The sequence below is a fragment of the Peromyscus maniculatus genome, chromosome 4 (genome assembly GCF_049852395.1).
Source record: "Peromyscus maniculatus bairdii isolate BWxNUB_F1_BW_parent chromosome 4, HU_Pman_BW_mat_3.1, whole genome shotgun sequence".
Taxonomy (NCBI): domain Eukaryota; kingdom Metazoa; phylum Chordata; class Mammalia; order Rodentia; family Cricetidae; genus Peromyscus; species Peromyscus maniculatus.
The window spans coordinates 13,310,877-13,335,114 of NC_134855.1; the positions used below are offsets into that span (position 1 = coordinate 13,310,877).

Consider the following 24,238-nt stretch of genomic DNA (forward strand, 5'->3'; position numbering starts at 1 on the left):
AAGACAGGGGGGATCTCAGTGACAGAGCCCTAAAACAACAGACTTTGCTTTCTGACACTCCCTCTCTGGCACCCCAGAACACTGTTGCCAAGGATCTCTCAGAAGCCCCATGCCCAGTGGAAGTCAATGGGAAGAGGAGACTGCATATATCAAATGCAAGCCCGGAAGAAAAGCTGCCAAGCCATGGACCAGGCTGCCCCTGCCCACCCACCCTTGGAGGTTTCAACAAACTCACCTCTGTTGCAGGCAGTGGCGCTCTTGGGATGTCACCCCGCCCCCACAGCTTCGGGAGCAGGCTGTCCACTTGGTCCACTCCCCCCACCAGTAGGCAGTGGCATCAGCACCCCCCTCCAGGCTGTTGGATGTGGGGCTGTTGTCCTGGGTGAAAAGCCCCCCCAATAGTGAGCAGAAGGCTCAATCACAACACAGGCGAACCTGCACCCCAAACACCACCGGGCATCACTGGCAGCTGAGGGGGAAGAGGATGATGCATCCTCCTAAAGGGCTGCTGGCTGGGTCTCTCAGAAACCTGTGTTCAAGTCTCTCAGATGGCCTGAAGAGAACTCCATTGGTGACCACATGTGCCCCACATCTTAAGGGCTGAGCATCTTGAGATTTGGCGAGGGCCTGAAACGTGTCTTACCCTACTGTGCTTTCTCCCTCACACCTCACACTACCCCAGCATCTGCAGGCTCACCCCACACATAACTCCCATCTATATGTTTGACTCTAGACCCTTGCTGGAAAGAGAAATACCAGACATACCTCACTCTCTGGCTAGCTGGTCAGGGACTACAGGATGGTCAGATTCCCAGATCGGGGACTAGTCTAAATGGCTCTCTGAGTAAGTTTCTGGAGCCTAAGGGAACACCGAGACCCCTGGGCATGCATGGCATATGCCCACTCTTACTATACAATCCTCCAAACTTGAGAGTGAGCCCAACACCTGGCTGAGAAGCTGGGGTTTGGGGGGGCGGGCACCGGACAGTGCTACTCACCGAGGCCTCAGTAGATGCCGTACCCCCAGCCACAACTGCCATGGCCAGCAAAGACCAAGCCCAGTGTGAATTTTGCCATCTGCCATCCATCCTATGAAGCCAGACCACCGTCACTACCAGATCAGGCCCTGCTGTGGAGAAAAACTCTCAGGGTCCTCCCAGTGCCCCAGGTGGTAAGGTTATCTGGGATCCTATGTTAGTGGCTGCCATCTGAGAGAGACTGAGCCATCCATCTGGGCTCAGCAAGAGGCTTGGTAAGTGATTACAGATGTCTGCCCGGCTTAGGCACAAAGGGATGGTATGAGCGCCAAGTCTGAGCCACCCTTCATCTGAGATCTTCTGCCAAGCTTTGCCCCTGGAGAACGGCTGTGAAGAACAGAGACGGACGGCCTAGGAGGTTGGAGGCCCAGCCTGGTAGAATGCTCATTATGAAGAAGGACAGCAACCAGGCTCAGCCCACTGTCTTGTCCAGAGCACCTTGGGAGTTTTACCTGCTTAACACTGGCAGGCCAGCTTGGGCGAATGGCCACCCCGTAGAGTTCATGAGCGAGCTGTAGAAGGAGTGTCCTCCCTTTGCTCCCTGCCTTCACTTGTTGCCCCGCCCAGTGGTCCTCAGGAACTGGCAGCCTACCCTTATCAGAGGAACATCCTCATAGCTGAGTATTCAGCAATCTCAGGTGGGGGCACAAATCGGGAGTCTGGGCCCTGCTCTCCAGAGAGAACATGGAATTGCAGGAGGTGCAGTAGGAGGTACAGCTTGTGCCTGTGTGTAAACGGCCGGCACGGGGCCCCTGTTCCCGACGCCTTCCCAGCAGCCTAGCACCTGAAGCCCAAACACCCACCAAGGAAGGGTTAAGGTGAAGTAAATGAGAGAGAGCTTCCAGCTCTGCTGCTTCAACTCTCAGAGCCGCTCCCCTGAGTCTCAGCATAAACCTTGTCTTAGAAAGGGAGCTAATGGCCTCTAGCTAGAGTTTGTCTCAGGTGGGTGTCATCGGCCGGCCCGGGAGTTAGACAATGGGCTTCAGGAAATACCAAGCCCAGAGAGAAAAGTCAGCTTGCCCAAAGCCACACAGCAAGGCAGCTTACTGTCCCCACATCCCACAGCAAACTTAGGGGCCCAGTCCAGCACCCGATAATTCCAGGGGAAGAAAAGTCTGAAGATTGTCTGCACCCTTGAAACACTGACACCAATTTCTCTCTCTCTCTCTCTCTCTCTCTCTCTCTCTCTCTCTCTCTCTCTCTCTCTCCCTCCCTCCCTCCCTCCCTCCCTCCCTTCCTCCTTTTCTCTCTCCCTCTTTCCTCCCTTTCTCCTCATCCCTCCTTCCCAAAGCACCTGCAGGTGTGTGGGAACTAAGCCAGCAACACCCTCACACCCAGACGCCCCCAGACAGACTATGCAGTGGTACTGTAAATCCTGAAATGTGGAGCTTCATCCCTGAGACCCCTGCATCCCACCAGCGGTCCACCACCTCCCCTATCCCATCTGCCTGCTCCTCCCCTGCAGGTCTCTATCTACATCACCATTTTTACTCCAGCTCAGAGCCCCCATCCCACATAGTCCCATTGGCCTCCATGGTTCCCCAGTCCCTGCCGCCTGCCCGCCAAAGACAGGTGCCCAGTCAGCCTCACACTTGGTTTTCATTAAGGATCCTAGACACTGCTGGATTCCAGCCAAGTCCAGCTCAAACAGAATCCATCTCTCCCTAGGGTCCAAAACCTTCAATAGGCCCGCAGCAGGGGTTTGCATCACAGACAGCAACTGCTAGTACCAAGGCTGTAGCCAGCCTCGGGGGGCCACCCAGCCACAGTGTGGTGCAGGTTGCTCCCCCTTTCCCTAGGGTTGAATACCCTCCCCAGGGGCTAGGATCTCCCCCAGCCCCATTCTGAATAGCTGTCTGGCCTGGAGTGGGCTGCATCTCACACCTCCCAGAGAGCACAGCATGAGCTGGGACAAGTATGTGGTGGCCTACCTCACCCAGGGTCAGCAGGTTGTCCTCCCAGAGAAAGGGGTGAGAGTTAGCTGCCAGGTGCACCGTGCAGGCAGATGAGGGCAGAGATGTGCGGGCTCTGCCTGTCTCTCGTCCTGCTTCCCCAGCTGCCTCCCTCTCCCACTTCAAAGAGCATTCAAGGGAGGGGGTTCCCAGGAGGGGCGCTCAGCCCAGTGGCTGCTCTGTGGCCGCAGCTGCCTTTATAGCTGTCAGGCAGACGGGGAGGAACTCACACTTCCCACCGCTGCTCCCCCGCCCAGCCTGCTGGCGGCTGGCCGGGCGCACACTTTAACCCGCTCTGCGCCTCTGGAGCACGGCCAGGCTGTCCAGCTGCCTGCTGGCTGCTGCCGCCACAGTCCAGAAGCAGGGAGTGAGCCTGAGACTGGCTTCCCTGGATCCGGAGTGACTGACCCTAGTGGAGAAACTAGCCTGGGGTCACGGGGAGGGACACTGGCAGGAGTGGAGCAGAGTCCCCTGCCCACCCATCTAACTTCAGCTTCCATAGGAGGCTGGGAACCATGTGCTGTCCAGGCTGCCAACTCCTGTTCACCCGGAGGCTCAGAGGTCTGGAGGTTGTGTGTGACCAGGCCACGCCCCCCCCCCCCCCCCCCCGTCCTTGGAAAAGAGATCTGAACAACTGAGGAGTTGGGGGGCATCAGAGATAAACCAACCAATGGCTCCAGGGAGAAGAAGAGGCAGCTGCAGCCTGCTGACCAGATGCCTAGGAGGATCAGGTTGAGGGTGGGCATGGGGTATTCTGCAGATGTCTGGTATCAGTCTGGCTGGATCCCACACCAGCTGGTCAGCTACTGGCAAGCAAGCTGGACTCCAGGGTTCTGGTCCTGCTGAGCTGGAACTAAAGGGTGTACAGCTTCCGTCCTACCTGTGGATTCTAGCAGACTTCGAATGATGGCATGTCTGCTCTGACATATCTGGCCCTCCAGAGCACTCCATCCTGGAAAACAGGCACCTTCAAAGGGCAAATGATACTAAAATATCTCATAAGACGGCTGAGCCATTTCATCCATGCTCCTGCCTCTACAATGTAGGGACCGGAAGTCCTCTTCCTCCCCGTCTCCCTTCTCTCTCCCTCCCTCTGTGCTGGATGGTGAACTTCTTCAGCTGCCTCTTTGGGCTGCTAAGCATTGTACCCTGTGGACATACTGTGTTTGACCACCAGACAGAGTCCAGAAACAAAGCAATCAATGGTAACAACAAACACCCAGCCTTGTAAGGCTTGTGTTAGGTAACAAGCATCTTCGTTATCTGTACTTTACAGATGAGAAACTGAGGCTGAGAAGTGGAGTGACCTGCCTAAGGCCACACATCAAAGTTGGGACAAGTATAGGTTGCTGTTCTTCTCTGTCACACACTCTCTCTTTCTGCCTGGTTCTTCAAAGTTGCTGGCTGGCTCTTCCAACTTAGACCCTAATGGGGGCCAAGCAATCAGGTCTTACTCTCTGTATGTTCTGTGGCAGCTGACCTTAGGGTATTCAGTTTCTGCTCTTTGGTTCCCTGACCTCCCCTGACCCTTACCCAGGCCCACACTGCCCCCTGGGGCCAGTGAGTTGAAGCACAGACATTCTATTACCTGCCATAAAGCACATACATGTGAATGCACGTGTGCACAGGATCTCACAGACACAGATCAGATCTCTCTTATTCTGGAAGCCTCTACCACTATTCTCCTCCATTCTGGCTGACTATCAGGCCCTGCACAGCCTGGAACAGAACCAAGCTCTTCTGGCACTTCTGGCTCCACATGCCCCAGTGCCAGGGTGACTAACAGTTTCCCTTGGGAGGGACCCCACAGCCAACTGACACAACCATCCAGCATCTTCCCTTGGCCTGGCAATCAATGCACAGGCCATAGCCTGGCCACCTGGAAGACAGACCCATGGGGCCAGTATCCCGCTGGCTTTGTGACCTCCACCAGGGTGTGACCCTCTAGACCCTGGCTCCCTGCATTAGCTGTGCTTTCATCTCCCTGCACCTGACTCTTTGGAGCTTCTAGATTCAAGACTCTGTGGCAGCCATAACATAACTACCTGGTCCACAATGGGCTGAGGATTTCAGAGACAGGAACAGATTCAAAGTGCCACCCCCGCCCCCAAGTTCTTCCTCCACACAAGGATGGCTGCTACTCTCTATCCTCAGTGGGTTCCCTCACACCTGTGAGGGTAGCTACTTAACTGTCAAATGCCCTGAGCCAAAGAAGTACAGCGTTAAACAAGTGATAAAAATGTCATGATGTTCCAGGAGAGGTGCACTGAGGAGGAGAAAGTCTTGTCCTGCTTTCTGAATGAGGACATTTTGCTCTGAGTCCCATAAATAATCAGTCCATGTAGTCCAGGGAGCCACTGTATCCATGTTCTCGATTCCACTTACCAAGTTTCTGGGGCCCAAGGTAGCCCAGGGTCGCCAAAGGAGCCAGCAGCTCCAGACCACTGGTCTGGCTCCTGTCCGACTGCCTCAAGACTCTGCCTCATCACTCTTCCCCACGTGAGACCCTCAACGTGCTCCTCTAAAGCTTCTTCTTCTGGGGAGCTCCCCACAAGAACCCACCACTTTATTTGGCTGGAATGGCTTCTCTGACTGGAGGCTGGGACTCCCTCTGAGGTACAGCTAGCTCGAAGCTGAAGAAAGGACAGTCTTGAGTCACTACCCCTCCACCCACTGCAGGCTGCCCAAGAAGGGGGCTGCAGACTCCGGGGTGATAAGAAGGTGAGAATGTCCTGGGCTGGATCACCACACGACTTCTGGGTTCCCCGCCTATCTCACCCAGGAATACTGGCTTTTCTGCGAAGTCTACACAGGAAGTTCAAGTTGAGGAACCCAGGCCTGTGGCTAGGGAAGACTCCAAGGTCCTTCCTTGTGGTCTGAGATTCCACAAGAAGAGGGGTTCCTTTCTCTCCAGATCTGAGCAAGGACAGGGTTAGAAGTCCTAAGGTGGCTGGAAGTGAGCTGCTGCTGAGGAGCTGGACACCCAGGCCAGTGCTAGCCAGGGAATGCTGGTACTGCACCTTCACTGCTCCTGGGACATCACAGCTTGCCCGCGGTTGGTCTGTACACAGCAGCAAAAGCTGGGCACATCCCAGGGGACCAGCAAATCCAGGAGAAGGTCTCCTGCCCAAGGGACCCATGGGCATCCCAACCAGCTTCTCTACCACTGGCCTGTATCTTCTAATCCAGGGATTAAGAGAAGCATACTAAAGAATGATAAAAAGTTTGATTAGGCCTTCTTGGGTAGTTTGGGCTTTGAGGTTGAAACCTGAATGGTTGAAAGGGTTTTGGGAATAGCTTTTTCAAGCCAGATTGCATCTAGAAGCTGGAGTGCTATATTAAGACCTAGAGTTAAATTTTTTTTTTGGTAGGGAAGATTTACAGAGCTATGGGCAAGTTCCTGGGTCCACAGAAAAACCTGGCATGTGGCTGTCTCCTCTGGCCACATACAGTGAATGCCATTTGCCAGATAGTCTGGGGGTTAGGTAACAGCAGGGATTCCGGAGTTGAAAGCCAGCTCTGCTCTAGCACCCAGCTCCAGAAGGTAGCCAGGGTCTTCCCAGGGTGAGAACCCACCAATGTATGGAGCAGACCAAACAATTCTTACTAGGGGGCTGGCCTGCCCTGAGCCCCTCGGCCTTACGCAGTTGCCAACAGAAGTTCATGGGGACATAAAGCAGCTGAGGTCTCCATGCCAGGCCTTTGCATGACCTTCTGGCACGTTAAGGGGCCACAGTGTCCTGAGGTACTCGTACTGGTGACAGCTGCCAATCACAATCCCTGCGCTGCCCACAGACCGAGCCCCAAATGGCTGCCTAGGCACAGACCTCAAAGACAGAATTAGAGAGACTTGAAGCTTGTTCCTTTCCTCCAGGTAACTTCAGTAGACCCCAGACAGGAACAAGGCCTCTGTGCTCTGGGGTGACCCACTCTTGTGGGCTGCGTGTTCAAAGTTTGGAGGAGGCCAGTATAGCAGCTGGCACAGCACTCCTGGGCTGGGCAGACAGACAGCTGTCCTGAAGGCTGAGAGCTCAGCATTCCATGCATGTCAGCACCTCTATAAAACCCAGCCACTCCCTCAGCTGAGGGGCTAGGGAAGGGGGGACCAACTGGTCAGCCCTCACTCCAGGCTTTATGGCCTAGAGGCTGACCCTTACATGGTCCCACTGGGACCATGCCACCTGCTGGGCAGAGAGGGGATGCCACCTGGGACCCTTGGGCACTGAAGCCAGGGCATGCCAAGAGTCCACTGAGCCCACTCGTGAACCAAGACATGAAGGCAACAGCTCTGGCCCCTCAGTCCTGACAGGACAAAGGAAAAGAAGTGGCAAGACCAGGCAGCCTGGTATGGCTGGGTAACATTGAGTCAGACCTTGTTCTTTCCTGGGCCTCAGTCTTCTCCTTGTAAAAATGGAGAAGGCAGAGGTTTGCACTTGCTGGGTGCCAGAAGACCCATGAGGCACAGCATGAAGACCTGTCTGCATATGGCTAGCTCTGTATATGACAAACCCTGCATGTATGTGTGATTTTCAAGACCTATGTGCACATGCAGTGCCGTGGGGAAACAGCCACACTCTGAACCAGGCTGTGTCTTGAAGGACACTCATGGTTTGGGGGCACAGTTGTTGGGGTCTGCTGGGCGGAAGCACAGAGCAGGGAGGGGGCTGGCAGGTGGGGGCTTCAAAGGTGGGAAGGACCAGGGTAGCTAGCTCCTCTATCTGTTGGCCTTGAACCTGCCCAGGCGGACCCTTGACCCTTTCCCTGTGTCTCCAGGGGAACACCTACTCCCAGAGCAGCGTCCTGTCTGTTCCACTCTACTTACCTCAACCCCAGCCCCCAGGCAAATAACTTCCCTTGCTACAGAGAGACCCAAGGGTCATTTCAGTCCTGTTCAAGACTGGATGCCTTCTCCAGAGTCAGCTGGTCTGCGGCCAGGCAGCCAGGCTGGGACGGGAGCCACACACGTCCACCCCCTCGGAGGGCAGCTTGCAGTCCAGCCTTAACGTGGGGGCTCTCCTGCTGCCCAGGCCCAGCCACCTGTCTCCCTGCTTTGGGACATCTTCTCCTCAGCCCCTTCCTCTTTAATGGCTATAACATATGTACAGCTCCACTCCCTTCGCCCCACCCCCACCCCCCTCTCTCTCTCTTCCTGAAGCTTACAGCCTGGCTTGGAGTTCATAGCTGCAACACACACACTCATGCACATACCCACACATGCGCGCGCGCACACACACAGCTGTGGAATGTTTTCCTGCTTCTAGGGTTTATGGCTCTGGGGCATGCGCTCCTTGCCACCTCCCCAAGTACCTGACATCTAGTCTATTCCTTCCCTCCCTTGGAACTCTTGTGGGGAGCCGAGGCTGAGTTGGAACGGTGGACCAGTGAGGGGAGAAGAGAGAGTCGTGGAAGACCCCACCTGAGTTGCTCAGGGGCAACCATGACCCTCCCCAGCCCCCATCGCCAGCGTTCCTATAGCGGGGACTGGTTTTCCCATTTGGAAAGGGAACTGGCCCCTAGAAAGCCAGACTGAAACCAGCCCCGCCTCCCTGGATTTTCATTCATTCTTTTAACAGCCATTCATTCCTCTGGTATTTGTTGAAGACCCACAAAATACTAGGTTGGGCCTGAAGGGGTTATGGCAGAGAGCCAGGCAGACAGATCCCATGCTCCAGACCCAAAGCAGTTCAACACCGGCATCTCTATCAGAGTGGTGAGTGCCAGGATAGGAAGGATGTGGGGTTGGGGGAGGGGCAGAGGAAGAGTGAAGGAGCCTCTTGTCTCACTGTCTGTCAATCACAGAAGCCTTCATCTCAGACGCACTGTCCAGGCTGGGAGTAAACCAGGCCTTAGCCGGAACAGGGGACAGGAAGTGCTGTCCTGCAGCGGAAGCTGGGGGAGAAGTGTATCTGAGACAGGAGAGTCGAGCATGTGCAAGGGCTGGGGTGTGCATCTAGGTATGGATAGGGACAGCTTGGGATCTCTTTGAGTAGTTAAGCTTCCTCCAGGGACTGAGAGAACCTTGGAAAAGTCTTAAGCAGAAGAATGACAGAACCAGGTGCCTCAAGTTAGCTATTTCATTGTGAGCAGGAGAAATGGACCTCAGATGTCAGACAAGGGGCTTCCAGAAAGGGATGTGGGAGCTGGCGGTTGAATAGAGGTGGAGCAGCCAGGCCTCACAGAGACGGGAAGCCCACAACCTCTCCTAGAGGAGGCCACTGAGGGTGCGTTGATCTTTTTTGTTGTTGTTGTTGTTGGTTTTTTTTTTGTTGTTGTTGTTGTTTTTGTTTGTTTTTTGTTTTTTTGTTTTTTTGGTTTTTTTTTTTTTTTTGGTTTTTCTGAGACAGGGTTTCTCTATGCAGCTTTGGTGCCTGTCCTGGAACTTGTACTAGAGACCAGGCTGGCCTCGAACTCACAGAGATCCGCCTGGGTCTGCCTCCCAAGTGCTGGGATTAAAGGCGTGCGCCACCACCGCCCTGTGAGTGTATGGGTCCTTGAGCCTGCTACACCCCAAGGTCTAGGTACCAGGGGAAAGGGAAGTAGGGGATAACTTTCTGGCCCATTTAGCCACCTAAGGAACTGGAGTGGAACAGCATGGACAGAGCTCAGGGTCATTGTGCAGGTGAAACAAAAGGAACCAAACCCTGAAGAACACACACTGTGCGATCCACTATTAAGTTCTAATGAAGTCAGGCCCAGGCAGAAATCAGTAACAGTGGCTGCCCCTGACGGGCAGGGAGCAGGGAGCAGCTTACCAGAAAGGGCATAAAGGATTGTCCTCTCCCGGAGCCTGGGAGTGAACACTGAGGGTCACACAGGTGTGTGCACCTGCCAGAACCCTTTAGCCTATGGGATTAAACCCCGTGCTCAGTGACAACTGGCAGCAGAAGCTGATCGCAAATAAACCGAGAGAGAGCTGGCCTGAGAAGCTCAGACCACACACCCGTTGTTCCTTGGCTGGGGGCTCAGGGGTCCCTGCCAGACAGTTCCCCTAAGACATTTTGCAACAGGAGAAGGTGATTTCCTGAAGTCAGGCCAAGGAGCTGTTGGTAAAAGAGGGAATGAGCGCTTAAAGGCCAGACAACAGCTTTAGAGTGGAGAGGGTTCTGTCTGCTAACTTAAGGAAAGAAACAATGTAACTAAGCAGAGAAGGCGGAGAAAACCTGTGAGTAACCAGGGCCGGTAGGCCGTGAACCGTGAAGCTTCTGCTGGTCCTTTGAAGACAATTGGCTAAATTTTAAGTTTTCTCACCTCCTGCACCCCTTGTGACCCAAATAGCAGCACCCTTGACATGTTCATTGTGGGACAAAGACCTGGATGGAAAATAACAAGAAGGTGGAGGATCTCATTTATAGGAACTTGTTCCCCCTCCAAAGCATTACCTCCAAGGGAAGAAATACGACTTCATTGAAAGAATTCCTCAGAGAGACAGAGAGACAGAGACAGAAAGACATACAGAGAGAGAGAGAGAGAGAGAGAGAGAGAGAGAGAGAGAGAGAGAGAGAGAGAGAGAGAGAGAGAGAGGCAGGCAAGTGCATACCACATGGCATGGTGCATCAGCTGTCGGACCTTCCCCATGTGTCACTGGACACATGCAGCTGGCTTGAAGCACTTAAGGCCTCCTTGTGGGCGCTGCCGCAGCTGCTGTCAGGGCTGCCAACGAAGTAAAGAAGTGGGCTCTTTTTCTTCCTGCCCTGGAGACCAAGAAGGCCTTCACTACCTTCTCCCCAGGCAGTGCCTTCCTCCTGGTCCATGGGGGCAGTTGTGGCCAAATTGCTCCTGCCTACCCTCAGCAGCCTGGCCTTCCTGCCCACAGTGAGCATCGCTGCCAAGAGGCAGTTTTACATGGAGGCCATGGTCTACCTCTTCACCATGTTCTTTGTGGCGGTAAGTGGGGACCTAGGAGGAAGACCTCCTGGGGAGGGCCGCCACCCCTGTCCTGTGCCGGGTGACGGAGAGACATGATTTGGAAGAGAAAGGTGTGTGTGAGGGTGTCCTGGTGACTGGAAAGAGAGGGTTTGGAGTCTGTCTTTCTCTATGGACCTCAGTTTCTCCATCTGTGCCAGGAATTTGGGAGGGGGCAGTGGCTGATGCATGTGACTAAAGCCAAGCCTGGGACGGCCCCATGTCAGTTAGCTAAGGACAGTCTTTGCAGGTTGCTTCTTCTTGTGCTCCCCACACCCTCTCTACCAACTTTGTCCCAGGAGTTGCCGAGCCGGGGAGGACAGGGGATGAGTGAGCAGGCCTAATGGACCCACTAGGTTCAGGGAAGGAAGAGGGCCTGGGTGGATCTTGCTCCAGAATTCAGAACTACCCTCATTGAGAAGGACCAGCCTCTCTCTGAGCTTTCTTTCTCTCCCATTGTGTGTCTGGCAGGCTGGCTGCCTCTGAGTTCCCTCTGCTGCTCTGTTCCCAGGTAATGTCCTGGAGTGAGTCTTCTGTCTTTCAGGGCATGTCTGGCATGGCTGGCTTTGCTGAAGCCTGTGTCAGGGCCTCTGCTCCTCCTCACCCCCTCTGTGTGTCCCTCCCTCCCCTTCTCTCACTAGTCCTGCGTCTAGTTTCTTCTCTGCCTGTCCCTCCCTTCTTTCTGTCTGTATCCAGCTCTTTTGATTTCTAGAATTACACCCCCACGGAGTTCGCCCTCCTCTTCTCCCTGCTCTGTCTGTCTCTCGTTTCTTCTCCTGACCCTCTGTGTCTCTCTGGTTTTGTCTACCTGTCCATCCAACTTGCTTCTGTCTGTCTATCTATCTATCTAATCTATCGTCTATCTAATTATATGTTTATCTACCATCTATTCACTTATCACTTGTCTTGTTCTAGTGTATCTATTCATCATCTATCTATCATCTGTCTAGCCAACCATCTCACCCTGTCCATGCACCTGCTCATCTCTCTTCCCTCTGTCTTAAGGGGGATCACTGTGCCCCTGAGTCCTCCTGAGTCCCCCTCACACTGGTCCTCACTGCTGTCCTCTAACCGGGGGTCACACCATCTCCCTCACTGCACTATAACCTTCGATTCTCTCTCATCACACTTGTCCCTCAACAGTTTGTATGGTGTGTGACCCACACACTGGCAGGATGCATGCTCAGGGTTGGCAAGCAGCCTCTTGATCTCCTTCTTAAGGCAGAGCCAAACCTTTGGAAAATAGTATCCTGTCCCTAGGCCCGCCTCTCCCAGCAGCAGGGTCTCAGTGGACAAGAGCATGGAGTATGAGAGGGTTCTCAGCTGGCTCTGAGTGAGTGAGGCCACGAGCACGCGTGTGTGTGTGTGTGTGTGTGTGTGTGTGTGTGTGTGTGTGTGTGTGTGTGTGTGTGTGTGTGCTCAAGCCAGAGTGATTTCTAGCGGTGGGAGAAGCCACCAGTGCTCGTGGGCTGACAACAGTCGGGGAGGTGTTGGCACATGTCTCCCTCCTGGTTGTGGAGGTCCCGTGGGTAACAGTGAGTTTCTCCAAGGAACTGGATGCTTTAGGGCTCTGAGTTCACGTTAGGACAGGAGGACATTAGACCACTGACAGCCACAGGCAGCAACCGGGGTCGGGAGGGGCTCAGCATCACCCATGAGCCTAGGGTAGTGATTTGCATTTGATAGAAGAGGAACCGGGGTCTCAGAGAAGCTGGGCCACCGATGTCACCATGCACAGCACTCTGAGATCCTGGTCTACCCACAGTGCTTTCCCACACTGTCATTCATTCCTCGTGAAACCTAGCCAAGGTCAGAGCCAAGATGAGACCCCAAGGTCAGGGACAAAAGCCAGGTTCTTGTGCCCAAGGCCCGTGTTAGACATAGCTCAGCAACTCACAGGCCCCAGTTAGGTCACCCCTGCCTGCCCTGGGCCTGGGCTGGCCTACAGCTGCCTCTGCACCAGCCTCAGAGACCCACCCTGCCCCACCCCACCCAGAGTGGCAGGGCCAGCTGTCTGCTATGACAAATGTCCCCTGGCCTCAAAGCCACAGTCTGTGCCTCTTCTGCCTTCCATGTGGCTCCTCTAGGACCCTCCATGGCAACCACCCGTTGTGTGGTGTGCTGATGCCGAATACAAGAATGACTCTTGGTGTCAGTTACCCAAGAGTGGGCCTGATTTGTCCCAAAGAGTTCTGCTCTCCCTTGTTCTAGCTAATCTTATAGCCATGTAATCTAACAGCAGACTTTAATCTAAGAATCTTGGACAACCTCATCCTCTCCACATGCTGAACAGCATAGCAAACAGGCTAAAAAGAGTGGGTGATCTGAGTCTTAATCTTCTGCAGGAGCCTCACAAGGGAGACAGCTGTTTCTCTGGCCCTATTGACTCAACAGCACACAAAGCCACATGCAGATATTCTCAGCCTATACCCACATGTTGCTTTCAACATGTGTTTTTTTTGGGGGGGCCAGGTGGAGGGCACGTGTTTTCAGTGCCTTGCTGATTTTAACACATGGTCTTAGCCCTGGTCACCACATCTCACACAAACATATACTGTTCTGAGCCAGGGGCATAAAAAAGTCACAAAGGAGAAATAGAGACTACAGAACAATCAAAAGTTTATGCATGTATCTGAGCCTGTAGGACTCGGTTACACTAGAAATTCAAAGACTGATTGCACTGTTTTTCTCAGAGGTGAGTTAATTATGACCAGGGTGAGCACAGCGTTCTAGATGATCTCAAAGGACAATATTAACTTGGTTTCAGATTGGGTGAAAGTTTTATTTGTAAAGGCAAACTTTAAACAGCATTTCCCAGAAAAATCATTCCCACTGTGTGGAGCACCATGCTATGGAGTTATCATGAAGGGTCCCCTTGCAAGCCCCATAGAAGAGGTGCTCTCACTCCAGTGGACAGAGGAGGCCCTGAGAGACCGGCCTCTTTCTTGGACCCCTCTGCCAGATCTGCTGGGCTAACAGCAGGGTTGGAGCGCCTGCCACACCCAGCTATGCCCTAGCCCAGCCCCAGTTGGGACAAACCCACCTGCCTCTGGGGAGGAAGTGTACTCATCACTGCCTTGCCCTTGCCTCCTTGGGTAGGGAGGTGCCCCAGGGAAGTTCACAGTCACACAGATCCCAAAAGAACCTCAGGGCCTGGGGACAGTCCCCTCTCCTGCTGTAAAGCCTCCTCCTCTGGCCCTCACACACAGGCAAGTATTCTATGCTGGGATCCAGCCTAATGAGGCTCTTCCGCTCCTCTTGGGGAAGGTACTGATGTTTCAGAATCTCACAGTGGGTGAGTTTTACTCATCCATTCGGGCCTACACAACAAAGGGAGCACAGATGTCACAGACGGTGGGCCCAGGTGGGGTTGAATGATGTGGCTTTATTATAAGGACTGGAAGAGCAGGGGCCCCTCCCAGAGCTGAGTCTCTTTCCTTCTCCGCTTGAGAGCCTTGATGTGGCCCCACCTGAAGCTTGTCCTCCCCGAAGCTAAACAGTTAGAGCTCACACCTAGCTGGGGAACCTCCTCCTCGCCAATGTCCCTTTAAAAGGGGCAGTACCCAAAGCTCAGGGCAGCATCAAAGCTCTGGGCGGGGCAGGTCCAACACAGAAGCTGGACCACCCCCTCCCTTCCCCTGGATGCTCTCAGTTGACTGACAGTCCACATGTAACTGTGATCAGCAGGAGGTCTCTAAGCTTCTAAGTCAGGCCCCACGTGCTTGACTGACACATCCATCAGGCAGGGTCCTGGCCCCCTATGGTGCCCCTGCTGCCTCCAGACAGGGCTGTTTTCCAGCTTGCCTGCTCCCTCCTGCTGAGCTGGGTTTACCAAGAGCCGATTGTGCTGGCTCCCGGGCTTGTTTGTGCCAGTCTTACTTGTCAAAATAATTATGTCATGTAATTAAATATTACTTAAAATGATGAAATGTGGAGCAAAAGGAGAGAGAGTTGTTTTCCGCAAGAAATAAGTTGACTGCTTGGAAATATTTCATATAGGGCCTTTTGCTTAAACGTAAATCTGTTCAGCCACACGTCAGGAACACGCCTGCTGGAGTATGGGGGAGAGGTGTAGAAAAGAGGGTGGCAGGATCAGCCCCGGCATGGGGGAGTCTGAAGTCTTCCTCCTTTGTGAAGAGCAGGGTGTCCAGGATAAAAGACTCACATCCAAAGATTGACGTGGGAAGATGTGTGCCCTTGCAATCAGCCCGGGGCAAAGGGTGTGTGTGAATGGTATTTTAGGGTCCCCTTCTCAACAGGCTTCATCTGAGTGACTACCAGCCTTGGGCCAGTGGTAAGAGGGTCCGAAAGTGATATTTACTTCCAGTCCTGATGGACTCACCTGTTTAATCTCCACAAGACCTCGTCAGAGGGAGTGTCCAATTGTGTGCCCTGATAACGTGGGGAAACTGAGGCAGGAAGCCATCAAGGCCTCACGCTAGTGAGGGGCCTGTGGCTTGGGACCAGTTCTCACCCATCGCCGATGCCCACGGCCCGCTGACCTCTTGTGTTTTCCCCCAGTTCTCCCATGCCTGCGATGGGCCTGGCTTGTCCATGCTGTGTTTCATGCGCCGTGACATCCTGGAGTACTTCAGCATCTATGGGACGGCCCTGAGCATGTGGGTCTCTCTAATGGGTGAGTGGCTATCTCTGCCAGTCGGGGGGGGGGGGGGAGGGCGGGGAGCCATTCCCCAATACCAGCCAGCACCCAGCCCATCTCTGAGATCCTCTCCCTCCTCTCTGCTTTGCAGAGCCAGCGGCTTAATCTACTAAAAGAAACACACACATTTCTTAGATGCCTGCACTCTGATTTTTCACATCCTTAAGTGATTCCTGTAATAAGCACTTGTGACATTTAAAGAGCAAAAAAAGGCACACAAAGTAGAGGACAAAAGTGTTCCTGTACTCAGCCCTACAGAGACCACCATTGCCCTCAGGTCAGGGACTTCGCCTCCCAGAACATACTCCAGGCTCAAGGGAACATTTGCTCTTATGGGTCATCTTCAGCTCTGGGTTTTAGAAAGGTAGGCCATTCAAAATCCTCGCTTTGGGCCTGGAGTACAGCTCAGTAGTCCAGCACTGGCCTGGTGAGCAATAGGTTCCATCCATTGGTTCCATCTCCAGCACTGTGAAAATTTGAAAGAGAAAGAAAGAAGGAAGGAAGGTGTCTTAGTTAGAGTTTCTATGGCTATTGAAGAGACACTGTGATCACAGCAACTCTTATAAAGGAAAACATTCAATTGGGGTGGCTTACAGCTTCAGAGGTTTCATTATTGTCATGGTGGGAAGCATTTCGGCATGCAGGCAGACATGGTGCTGCAGAAGGAGCTGAGAGTTCTATATCTGATCCACAGGCAGCAGGAAGAGAATGAGACACACTAGGTCTGGCTTGAACATCTGAGACCTCAAAGCCCACCCCCCAGTGACATACTTCCTCCAACAAGACCACACCCACACCAACAAGGCCACACCTCCTAATAGTGCCACTCCCTGTGAGACTGTGGGGAACATTTTCTTTCAAAGCACCACAGAAGGGATGGAGATAGTAAGAAAGCAGGAAGGATGAAGGAAAGAAGAAAAGAAAGGAAGGAAGGAAAGAAGGAAGGAAGGAAGGGAGGGAGGGAGGGAGGGAGGGAGGAAGGAAGGAGAGGGAGGGAGGGAGGGAGGGAGGGAGGAAGGGAGGGAGGGAAGAAGGGAGGAACAGGGAAAGAAAATAAAGGAAAGGGAGAAGCCAAATCAACTCAACCTTGTTTCTCAGGGATGTTGTCACAGGTGGGCCGTGTTACCTGAGGGTCCCTCCTGAGACGCCGCCCTATGCACCACTCACCCGCTCACATATCTCTAGTCTTAATACTTTCATCCGAGGATTCCCAGGAAATACTGATCACTCAGTCTACCATTTAATTACAGCCACACTGATCCCGGGAAGCAGCATCCCCTGTTTCTTCCAAATAACCAAAATTCAGACCCTGTGGGGACCAAGTTGGGCCTTCGGGTCCTACAGACTGAGAGGACATCCCAAAGGGTTCCCGAGGGTGGGGGGACAGCCAAGGGGAGGGAAGCAACTCATCATTGCCACGCCTCTCTCCAGCACTGGCCGATTTTGATGAACCCCAGAGGTCAACCTTCACGATGCTCGGTGTGCTTACCATCGCGGTTCGGACTTTCCATGACCGCTGGGGCTATGGGGTGTACTCGGGCCCCATAGGCACAGCCATCCTCATCATTGCTATGAAGTGGGTGAGTACTGTGGGTATCTCAGCTGACAGGGCCCAGGGACTCTGCAGCTCTCCCCTGACCTTGGTTCTCCTATATGGGGGTCCTATACCTCCTACCCTTATATGCAGGCAAACTAACCTAGGAATTGAGCCAAAACTCCTAGAATCCTTAGAAATGGTGACTCATGCTTGAACCTTATTCACTGCTGGCTCATCAGTAATTACTGGTCCTGTGTAAAGCCAAAACTCCTTTTTTTCCCCTGCTATGTGTCCAAATACTCATAAAGAAGGCTTCTAAGCACTGGCACATACATGGCTTTTAATGTACCCAGAGATGAGGAGGCCACTCATCATCATGACCATCACTGTCATTATTTCCATCAACGTCATTGTCCCCATCATTATCATTCTGAGAGACAATGGCTGCTTACAGCACCAGTTTGGAGAGCAGCTAGGTTAATCTGGAGAGCCTGTCTGAAGGAAGCAAGCTTTGGATATAGTTCTCGTGAGGAAGGAAGGTTTGAGGTGTGGATGAAGCAGAGTTTTCAGTAAGACTACCCCAGAGGAAGGCCTGGTACCTGACACTTACTCTGCCCTCTACAGTCTCAAGGTCCTCCTGGCTGCAAGGTCTAGAGCCCACCTAAGCTAGCTAACATGAACAAGGGTGCCGATAGCAGACTAGACCCAGGGGTGTCTCCTGGACCCCTCTCAGAGCAGTCAGGCCCAAACACAGACCTGGAAGGCCAGCAGGCTTCATGCCAAGCAGGTGGCAGCCCAGGCCCCAAGTTCACGCCACTCCTCTGCATTTTGCATACAGCACCACTTTGGATCTTGGGGTTCCCCTGAGTAGAACCTCAGCAGTACAGAGCAGGCCAGGCAGTGCTTTGTGGGGGGAGGGAGCGGGGGCGGGGGCGGTGGAGGCTCTGATCCATCCACCGCGCAGGGAGGACAGGTATAAAGCAGGCAGGAAGCTTCCAAGCACCTGCTATTCTTGCGGGCTCCGAGGAACCCAAGCTTATTCTGCTTTTTAATTAAGGGTGAAGCTGGGGTGCCCAGGGGTCAGCAGGCAAACCTACAGCCTCAGTAGGCAGTAGCTGCTGGACTTGGCTGTTCAGGGGGCAAGGACGAGATTCTGTCACTCTAACTGGGGTGAAGCTGGCCCTGGCTGACCCTGAAGACCAGAGCCTCTTTTGTGGCAGAGGCGCTAGGGTTCTGCACGGTTAATTAGCAAGCTGGAATGCATAAACATGAAGGCTCCTTCTGATGTTGCTTCCTCATCCTGTCCATCATGGCCCCCTTGCTGCCCTTGGCTGGATCTGGATCTGACTGAATCTTTTTTTTTTAAGACAGGGCCTCACTTTATATCCTTGGCTGACCTCCAACTCACAGAGCTCCTCCTGCCTCTGCCTCCTGCATGCTGGGATTAAAGTCCAGCACTCCCATACTGACAGGATTTTAGTTAACCAGGATAGCATGCATGTATTAGTATCCCTCAGTAAATGCCAGGCTTCCCAGGTCTCTGGAGGAAATGGGAGTGAGAAAGGCTGCAGCTGCCCACATCTGGGGCACAGATCCCATCTCCTGGACCACTAAATAAGCAGGTGGTTTGGACTTGCTTCTTAGAATGGGGGTAGCATTCTTTCCCATGTCTCACCCTTTGGGGGAAGACGTATGGAAACAACACTTGGGGAGAAGAAACTGAGTTAAATGGAAAATAGGGCTCCTAGGACAAAGAAGACCCCTAGGTGACCTTGGATATTCTTCCCCTCTCTGGGACCCCAGTGTTACAATTGTGAGATTGACCACACGAGGGCTTCCCAGGCCGCCAGAACCTGCACCCACAGCACTGACACCATTCACCGGGTCCTCAACTCCTGCTAATAATGGCAAGTTTTAGAAGACTGGGAACAGCACCTTATCACCACTCATTTGGTGGTAAAACCAGCTCTGACCAGCTGTTGATGGCCTTTGTGTTTCCAATGTATTCAGTGATGTGTGCGGTCAGGGCTGCTGTCCCATGCCCACAGTGTGCATCTGACAGTGGTGTGTGTAATGGTATACCCCACTGAAGCCTGAACCACCCTGAGTCTAAAATACCTCTGGGACCCAAGGGTCTGCATTCCACTGAGGAACCACAGGTATCTCATCTCTTCTATGTCATACCTCATCTTACCAAGCTTGTAACACACCAGGGCCTGAGAAATCAAGGTTAATGGAAAAGGACCAAGACTTGGCTGGTAAAGCTGATCATATTAGTCTGTATGCCACTGAAGTCCCACAGACCACCACACAAACCGCCTGGAGAGGGAGGGAGTGCAGGGCTCATAGGTCCCAGATAAGCTGACCTCCTTCCACTGTTCACAATCTCCGGGGGCATGCCCTCTCTCTAGTTGAGGGATAGGAGTGCATCCGTGGCCTTGCTCCTTCCCAGAGAGGCAACAAGGGCAGTGGGGACCCAGGGAAAATTGACCCAGAGATTCTCAACCCTACCACTCAGGCAAAGATCTCTGCCAGTTTTGCTTTGGGGGGTGGGCAGTGCTTGCAGAATCGACAGAGGTGCTCGGGCATGCAGAGGAATGGGAGTGGGGCGCTTCTCCTACCTGAAGATGGTAGGGTGGTAGGGGATGGCAGTGGGATCATGCCCAGACAACTCAGTAAAGGGCCCTTCCCTGTACTGCACCCCAAAATCCTTAATGTTCCCACCTTGCCCCCGCAGCTGAAGAAGATGAAGGAGAAGAAGGGCCTGTACCCTGACAAGAGCATCTACACTCAGCAGATAGGCCCCGGCCTCTGTTTTGGGGCACTGGCCCTGATGCTTCGCTTCTTCTTTGAGGTATCAGGCCTGTGGGGAGGGGATTGAGCCCTCCAGAGCCCTCTGGAAATGGCTTGACTTAACAGACAGGGTAGCAGGCTGTTTTCACAGGGAGGCTCCAAGCCATGCATTCTGTTGTGGTGGGACTTGAAGTCGGTACTCTCCATCCCCAGTGGGCCCGCACCACAGCCTGCGTGGACCTGAGGGTCACAGGGAGTCAACCAGGCTGACTTCAGGAAGCTTGATGCATGTCCTGGAAGAGGCCAGGGGCTGATGCCCAGAACCCAGAGGACAGGGGACAGAGGAAGGCAGAAAGCCTTTCTGCCATATTCTCAGAGTGGGATGGCCGGCAGAGGCACCAGACGGCTGGAAGGACTTAGTCCGGGAAAGGGGCTGAGGCTCGGGACTGACTCGCTCTCCTCCACAGGAATGGGATTACACCTATGTCCACAGCTTCTACCACTGTGCCCTGGCCATGTCCTTCGTCCTGCTGCTGCCCAAGGTCAACAAGAAGGCTGGGAACTCGGGGCCCCCCGCCAAGCTGACCTTCTCCACCCTCTGCTGCGCCTGCGTCTGACCACAGCCCCGTTCTAGGCCCCTGCCCTCCTGTCTGGCGGCCCCACCATCTCTCCCAAGATACCTTCTCTGCTTCCCCAAGTGGTGTGTCAGTGAGAAATGGTCTCTTCTGCACCCCAAGAGACCAGCAGACCTGCTACACTCTGCTAAACGATGCTTAGGGACCCACTAGCTTCACGTTCACCAGTTGCAGAAGGAAAAAAAAAAGAATTTTCTCCTCTAAGACTTCATAACCATAGGTGTGCCTGGCAGAGCTCTAGACCAGAAGATACTGGCCACAAGTCCCAGCCCAGCAGTGTGCACAACAGGGGTGATCTAGTTCCTAAGTCCTGCCTGCCTGGATTGTCTGCTTTCTCTAGAAAACTGGTATTGCCACTTCTGCCCCCTGCCCAGGCTCTGAAAGTCCCCCTCCCCCATTTAGGAAGCTGGAGCCAGTGAAACCAGCTTTGGCCTGGACCCAAGCTTGCATGCCCCTGTCTGGGCCCCATCCCTTTAGCCAGGTCTTAGATCAAGCCATTCAGAGTAAACTCCTGATCGGCCACTAGTCATCAGCCTCCAAGAACACCTTATATGCATCCGGTTCCTAGAAAAAGTCTCTGCACTGAGTGTTACAGTTCTGGTCTCGGGGGAGTGCCTGAGTTCAGGATCAGCAACTGGCCTAAGTCCAGGTGCTGGTAGACACAGAGCTAAATCTGCTGCTGGCCTGGGTACCTGGGCTGGAGGCGGGGTAGACTGCTGGTCTTCAGTTTACTCTACACTGGCCTGAAGCTCACTCTGGGGCCCTGAAGAAAGGGCAAGTGCAGGAGACACCCCTGGGCCAGGCCTTGCTGGGATTGCGCCATACTGTGAGCAGTCCTGTCTGTAACAGACTGGGGGTCAGGGCGTGGCAGGGCATGGCAGCCATCACAGCAGCCTTCAGACATCACCTCACAAGCCTGCATCTCCCCAGCACCCCAAGCCATCCCCTTTCCTAGTGACCCAAGGCCCAGCTGTCAGCAGGAAGTTACCTACACCTGTCTGGGACTTATTAATGTCTCCAGATGGTGCCACTTCAAGGCAGCAGCTACCCACATCCGGTCCCCACCCACTAGGCAGCTGGCAATCTCTCCTAAGTCATCTCCTGTACCTCCTAAGGAAGCCAGCTCCACCGCTTGGATTGAATGTTCCTCTCTTCCCAGCTTACCCCCTCAGCCTAGCCTTCTGGGTGCCTACCCCCGTGAACACCCACAACTCTGTATCTCGGCCATCTCTACCTGTCCCTTGCCTGCCCTCATATCCCCAGGTCCTGGTCGTAGACAAAGGTTACCCATGGGTCTTATCCCATCTCTGGCCCCAGAGATTCTTAATGATAGAGCAGCCCAGGATGCCACAGGGCACCTCAGAATGTTCAAATCTGGCACCTATGGACTAGGCCTCATTTATCAGGTAAGGAAGCCAAGACACATAGTCCGGGCTCTGAGGCTCCTCAGAAAAGGAGCAGAGGGCTGGAGAGATGGCTCAGTGGCTGAGACCACTTGCTGCTCTTCCAGAGGACCCAGGTTCAATTCCCAGAACCCACCCAGCAGATCACGGCCGTCTGTAACTCTAGTTCTAGAGGATATGATCACCATAAGATCCCTCTTCTGGCCTCGAAGGGACAAGGCACACATGTGGTGCACACACGTACTTGGAAGGAAACAGCCGAGCACAAAATGTAAAAATAAATAAATCTAAATAACAAATCAAGGAAAAAACTCAGAAGGGGAAGAACAGGAACAGAGTAGGACAAGGGCCCTGAGGTATGGAGGCCTCACTCGCCTCGCTGCTGTGCCCTCCTCTGGCCTCCAGTCACGTACAGTCACACACCACACAGGCCGCTGTAAACACACGCCTGCACGTGACATACACATATGTACCTTAAGCACATATCACATGAGCTCACACACCAGGGAGACACAGGGTGTCCTGGAGCCCAGTCTTCCTTTGGGTCCCCTCTTATTTCCATAGGAATAACTGCTGAGTCAGAGCTGCTCACCCCAAGTGAGGGGCGGAGATGAAACGTGCCAGGGCCCCTCGGCAAGCAGGTGTCTGCAGGGTGTCCCCAGCGCATCATGTCTCTGTCTTACCCCAACCCCGAGCAAGCAACCCTGCCTGCCTCCAGCTCGGCAGCCACTTTTGGAAAACTAGAGGCAACAAGATGTCCTTGAGCAGGGAGAACCACGGACGGCCTAGCCAGAGGGCCATACCGACAGGCTCTCCCTGGTGGCGCTGCTGATTTATGAGAGTCTTCTGGGCACCGGGCCAAGTCTGTAAGTCACGGAAGATTAGGAGGCGCACTCAAGCCCTCAGCCCGGCTGCTGCAGCCCATGCGTGGCCTATAGGGCTCCCGATGTAGCCTTACTCTCCAAGCATCTCAGCTTGTAGGGGCCCTGGGCACAATCCTGAGCCCAGTTTGCAGATGAGAACACTGAGGACCATGGATACTAGTAACACAAGACAGTGACTGAAGACCTGGCAATGACACTTAGGGCTTTCCTCAGTCACTCCCCCTGTGGCCAGGAGGGGAAGACAGGAAGAGATGAGCCACCGTGCTCCCCAGTGGCCACTGGCACTTCAAAACTAGCAAGAAAGGACCAGACCTTAGATGTCAATGACTCTGAACCCTGCTGCTGTCAGCCCAGGGTCTCTGTGTCCCTGGAATTTGGGAATCATGGCATGTGGAGCCAAAGAGGGCTTCCAAGGTCATCCAGCCACTTAAGACTCTAGACAGAACTTCTCCTATCTCGCATGATGGGGAGACCCAAGAGCATGCAACCTGATACCCCCATCTGTAGAGTGCTTAGGAAAGCTCCATTAGGTGCTCCTAGGAGCTGAAGAGCCACACTGCCTGAGGGAACCTGCTGTATGGATGCAGGGTCCCCTCTTGGGGCAGCTGATCGTGGGCACGGCGGTTGTTGGTAAAGCTGAGTCAGAATTGTGAGTAGCAATTTCAAGTTCAATTAGCCATGAGTAGCACTGTAGACCCCAGGGTGCATCTGAACTCCAGGTACATGGTAGAGAATTAGACCACACACACACACACACACACACACACACACACACACACACACACGCACACGCACAGGCACATGCACACGCACATGCACACGCACACACGGAGAGAGAGAGAGGGGGTCAAGGACATGATATGGGACCCTCTGTCTCAGTGATAATGGAGGCGAAAGCACAGACTGAACAGGCCAAGTTCTAAGGGGGACATTCAGATGGAGGAGTCGGGCAGCCAGCTCTGAGAGACATCAAGCCGGCCCCTGACAAAGAAAAAATTCTTATTTATGTGCGAGGGTGGGTTAATGTGGACAAGGGGCAGATCCTGGGCATGGCATGAGGAAGGGCATCCAGCTTAACTGGGCAGCAGAAGCACTGGCTCCACAGTGAACACTTGGCATGTAATAAGAACGGGCTGCTGTGGCTGCTAAGGACAGTGTAGCGTGAACACCCTGTGCTCTCACTGGGTAGCCTTCCCTGAGTTAATGCCTCAGCCCTGCACTTGCCCTTGGTCCCTGTGCATTTCCCTGTCTCCAGCACACTTACAGAAGACACACTTAAATTCAAAATCAAACACTGTGCTTTGGAAGTTCAGCTTGAATCTAGTGTCCTCTTCCCGTCACCCCCCAGTCCTGTTTCTAAGTTCTCTGGAAATCCCAAGTTAAGACAAGAGGCAGAAGCAAAGAGGCTGGGAGCCCCAGATCTGGCTGGGGCTTC

The 24,238-nt window shown here is 53.7% G+C and overlaps 2 protein-coding genes across 7 annotated transcripts in view; one reads left to right on the top strand and one right to left on the bottom strand.

The window, feature by feature from the left end:
• Positions 1 to 3,194, bottom strand: part of Adamtsl2 (ADAMTS like 2) — a 32,745-nt gene extending 29,551 nt beyond the window's left edge. Inside the window, exons 1-3 of one of the 6 annotated variants that reach the window (XM_042275066.2) lie at positions 2,969 to 3,194; positions 999 to 1,126; positions 236 to 378 (exon numbers count right to left, since the gene is read on the bottom strand). In XM_042275066.2, the coding sequence (XP_042131000.1) occupies positions 236 to 378; positions 999 to 1,088 (233 nt within the window). In that variant the 5' untranslated portion in view covers positions 1,089 to 1,126; positions 2,969 to 3,194. Of the gene's footprint in view, positions 1 to 235; positions 379 to 998; positions 1,130 to 2,968 lie in introns of all 6 variants that reach the window. The other 5 variants (XM_042275067.2, XM_042275065.2, XM_042275068.2 and 2 more) reach the window with 5 other exon arrangements.
• Positions 3,195 to 10,640: 7,446 nt separating this feature from the next.
• On the top strand, positions 10,641 to 23,588 carry Mymk (myomaker, myoblast fusion factor). Its single transcript, XM_006993117.4, has 5 exons — positions 10,641 to 10,873; positions 15,413 to 15,527; positions 16,983 to 17,131; positions 19,826 to 19,942; positions 20,349 to 23,588. Exons 1-5 carry the CDS (start codon positions 10,739 to 10,741, stop codon positions 20,496 to 20,498), a joined length of 666 nt encoding a protein of 221 aa, XP_006993179.1. The 5' UTR covers positions 10,641 to 10,738; the 3' UTR covers positions 20,499 to 23,588.
• The last annotated feature ends 650 nt before the right edge of the window (positions 23,589 to 24,238 follow it).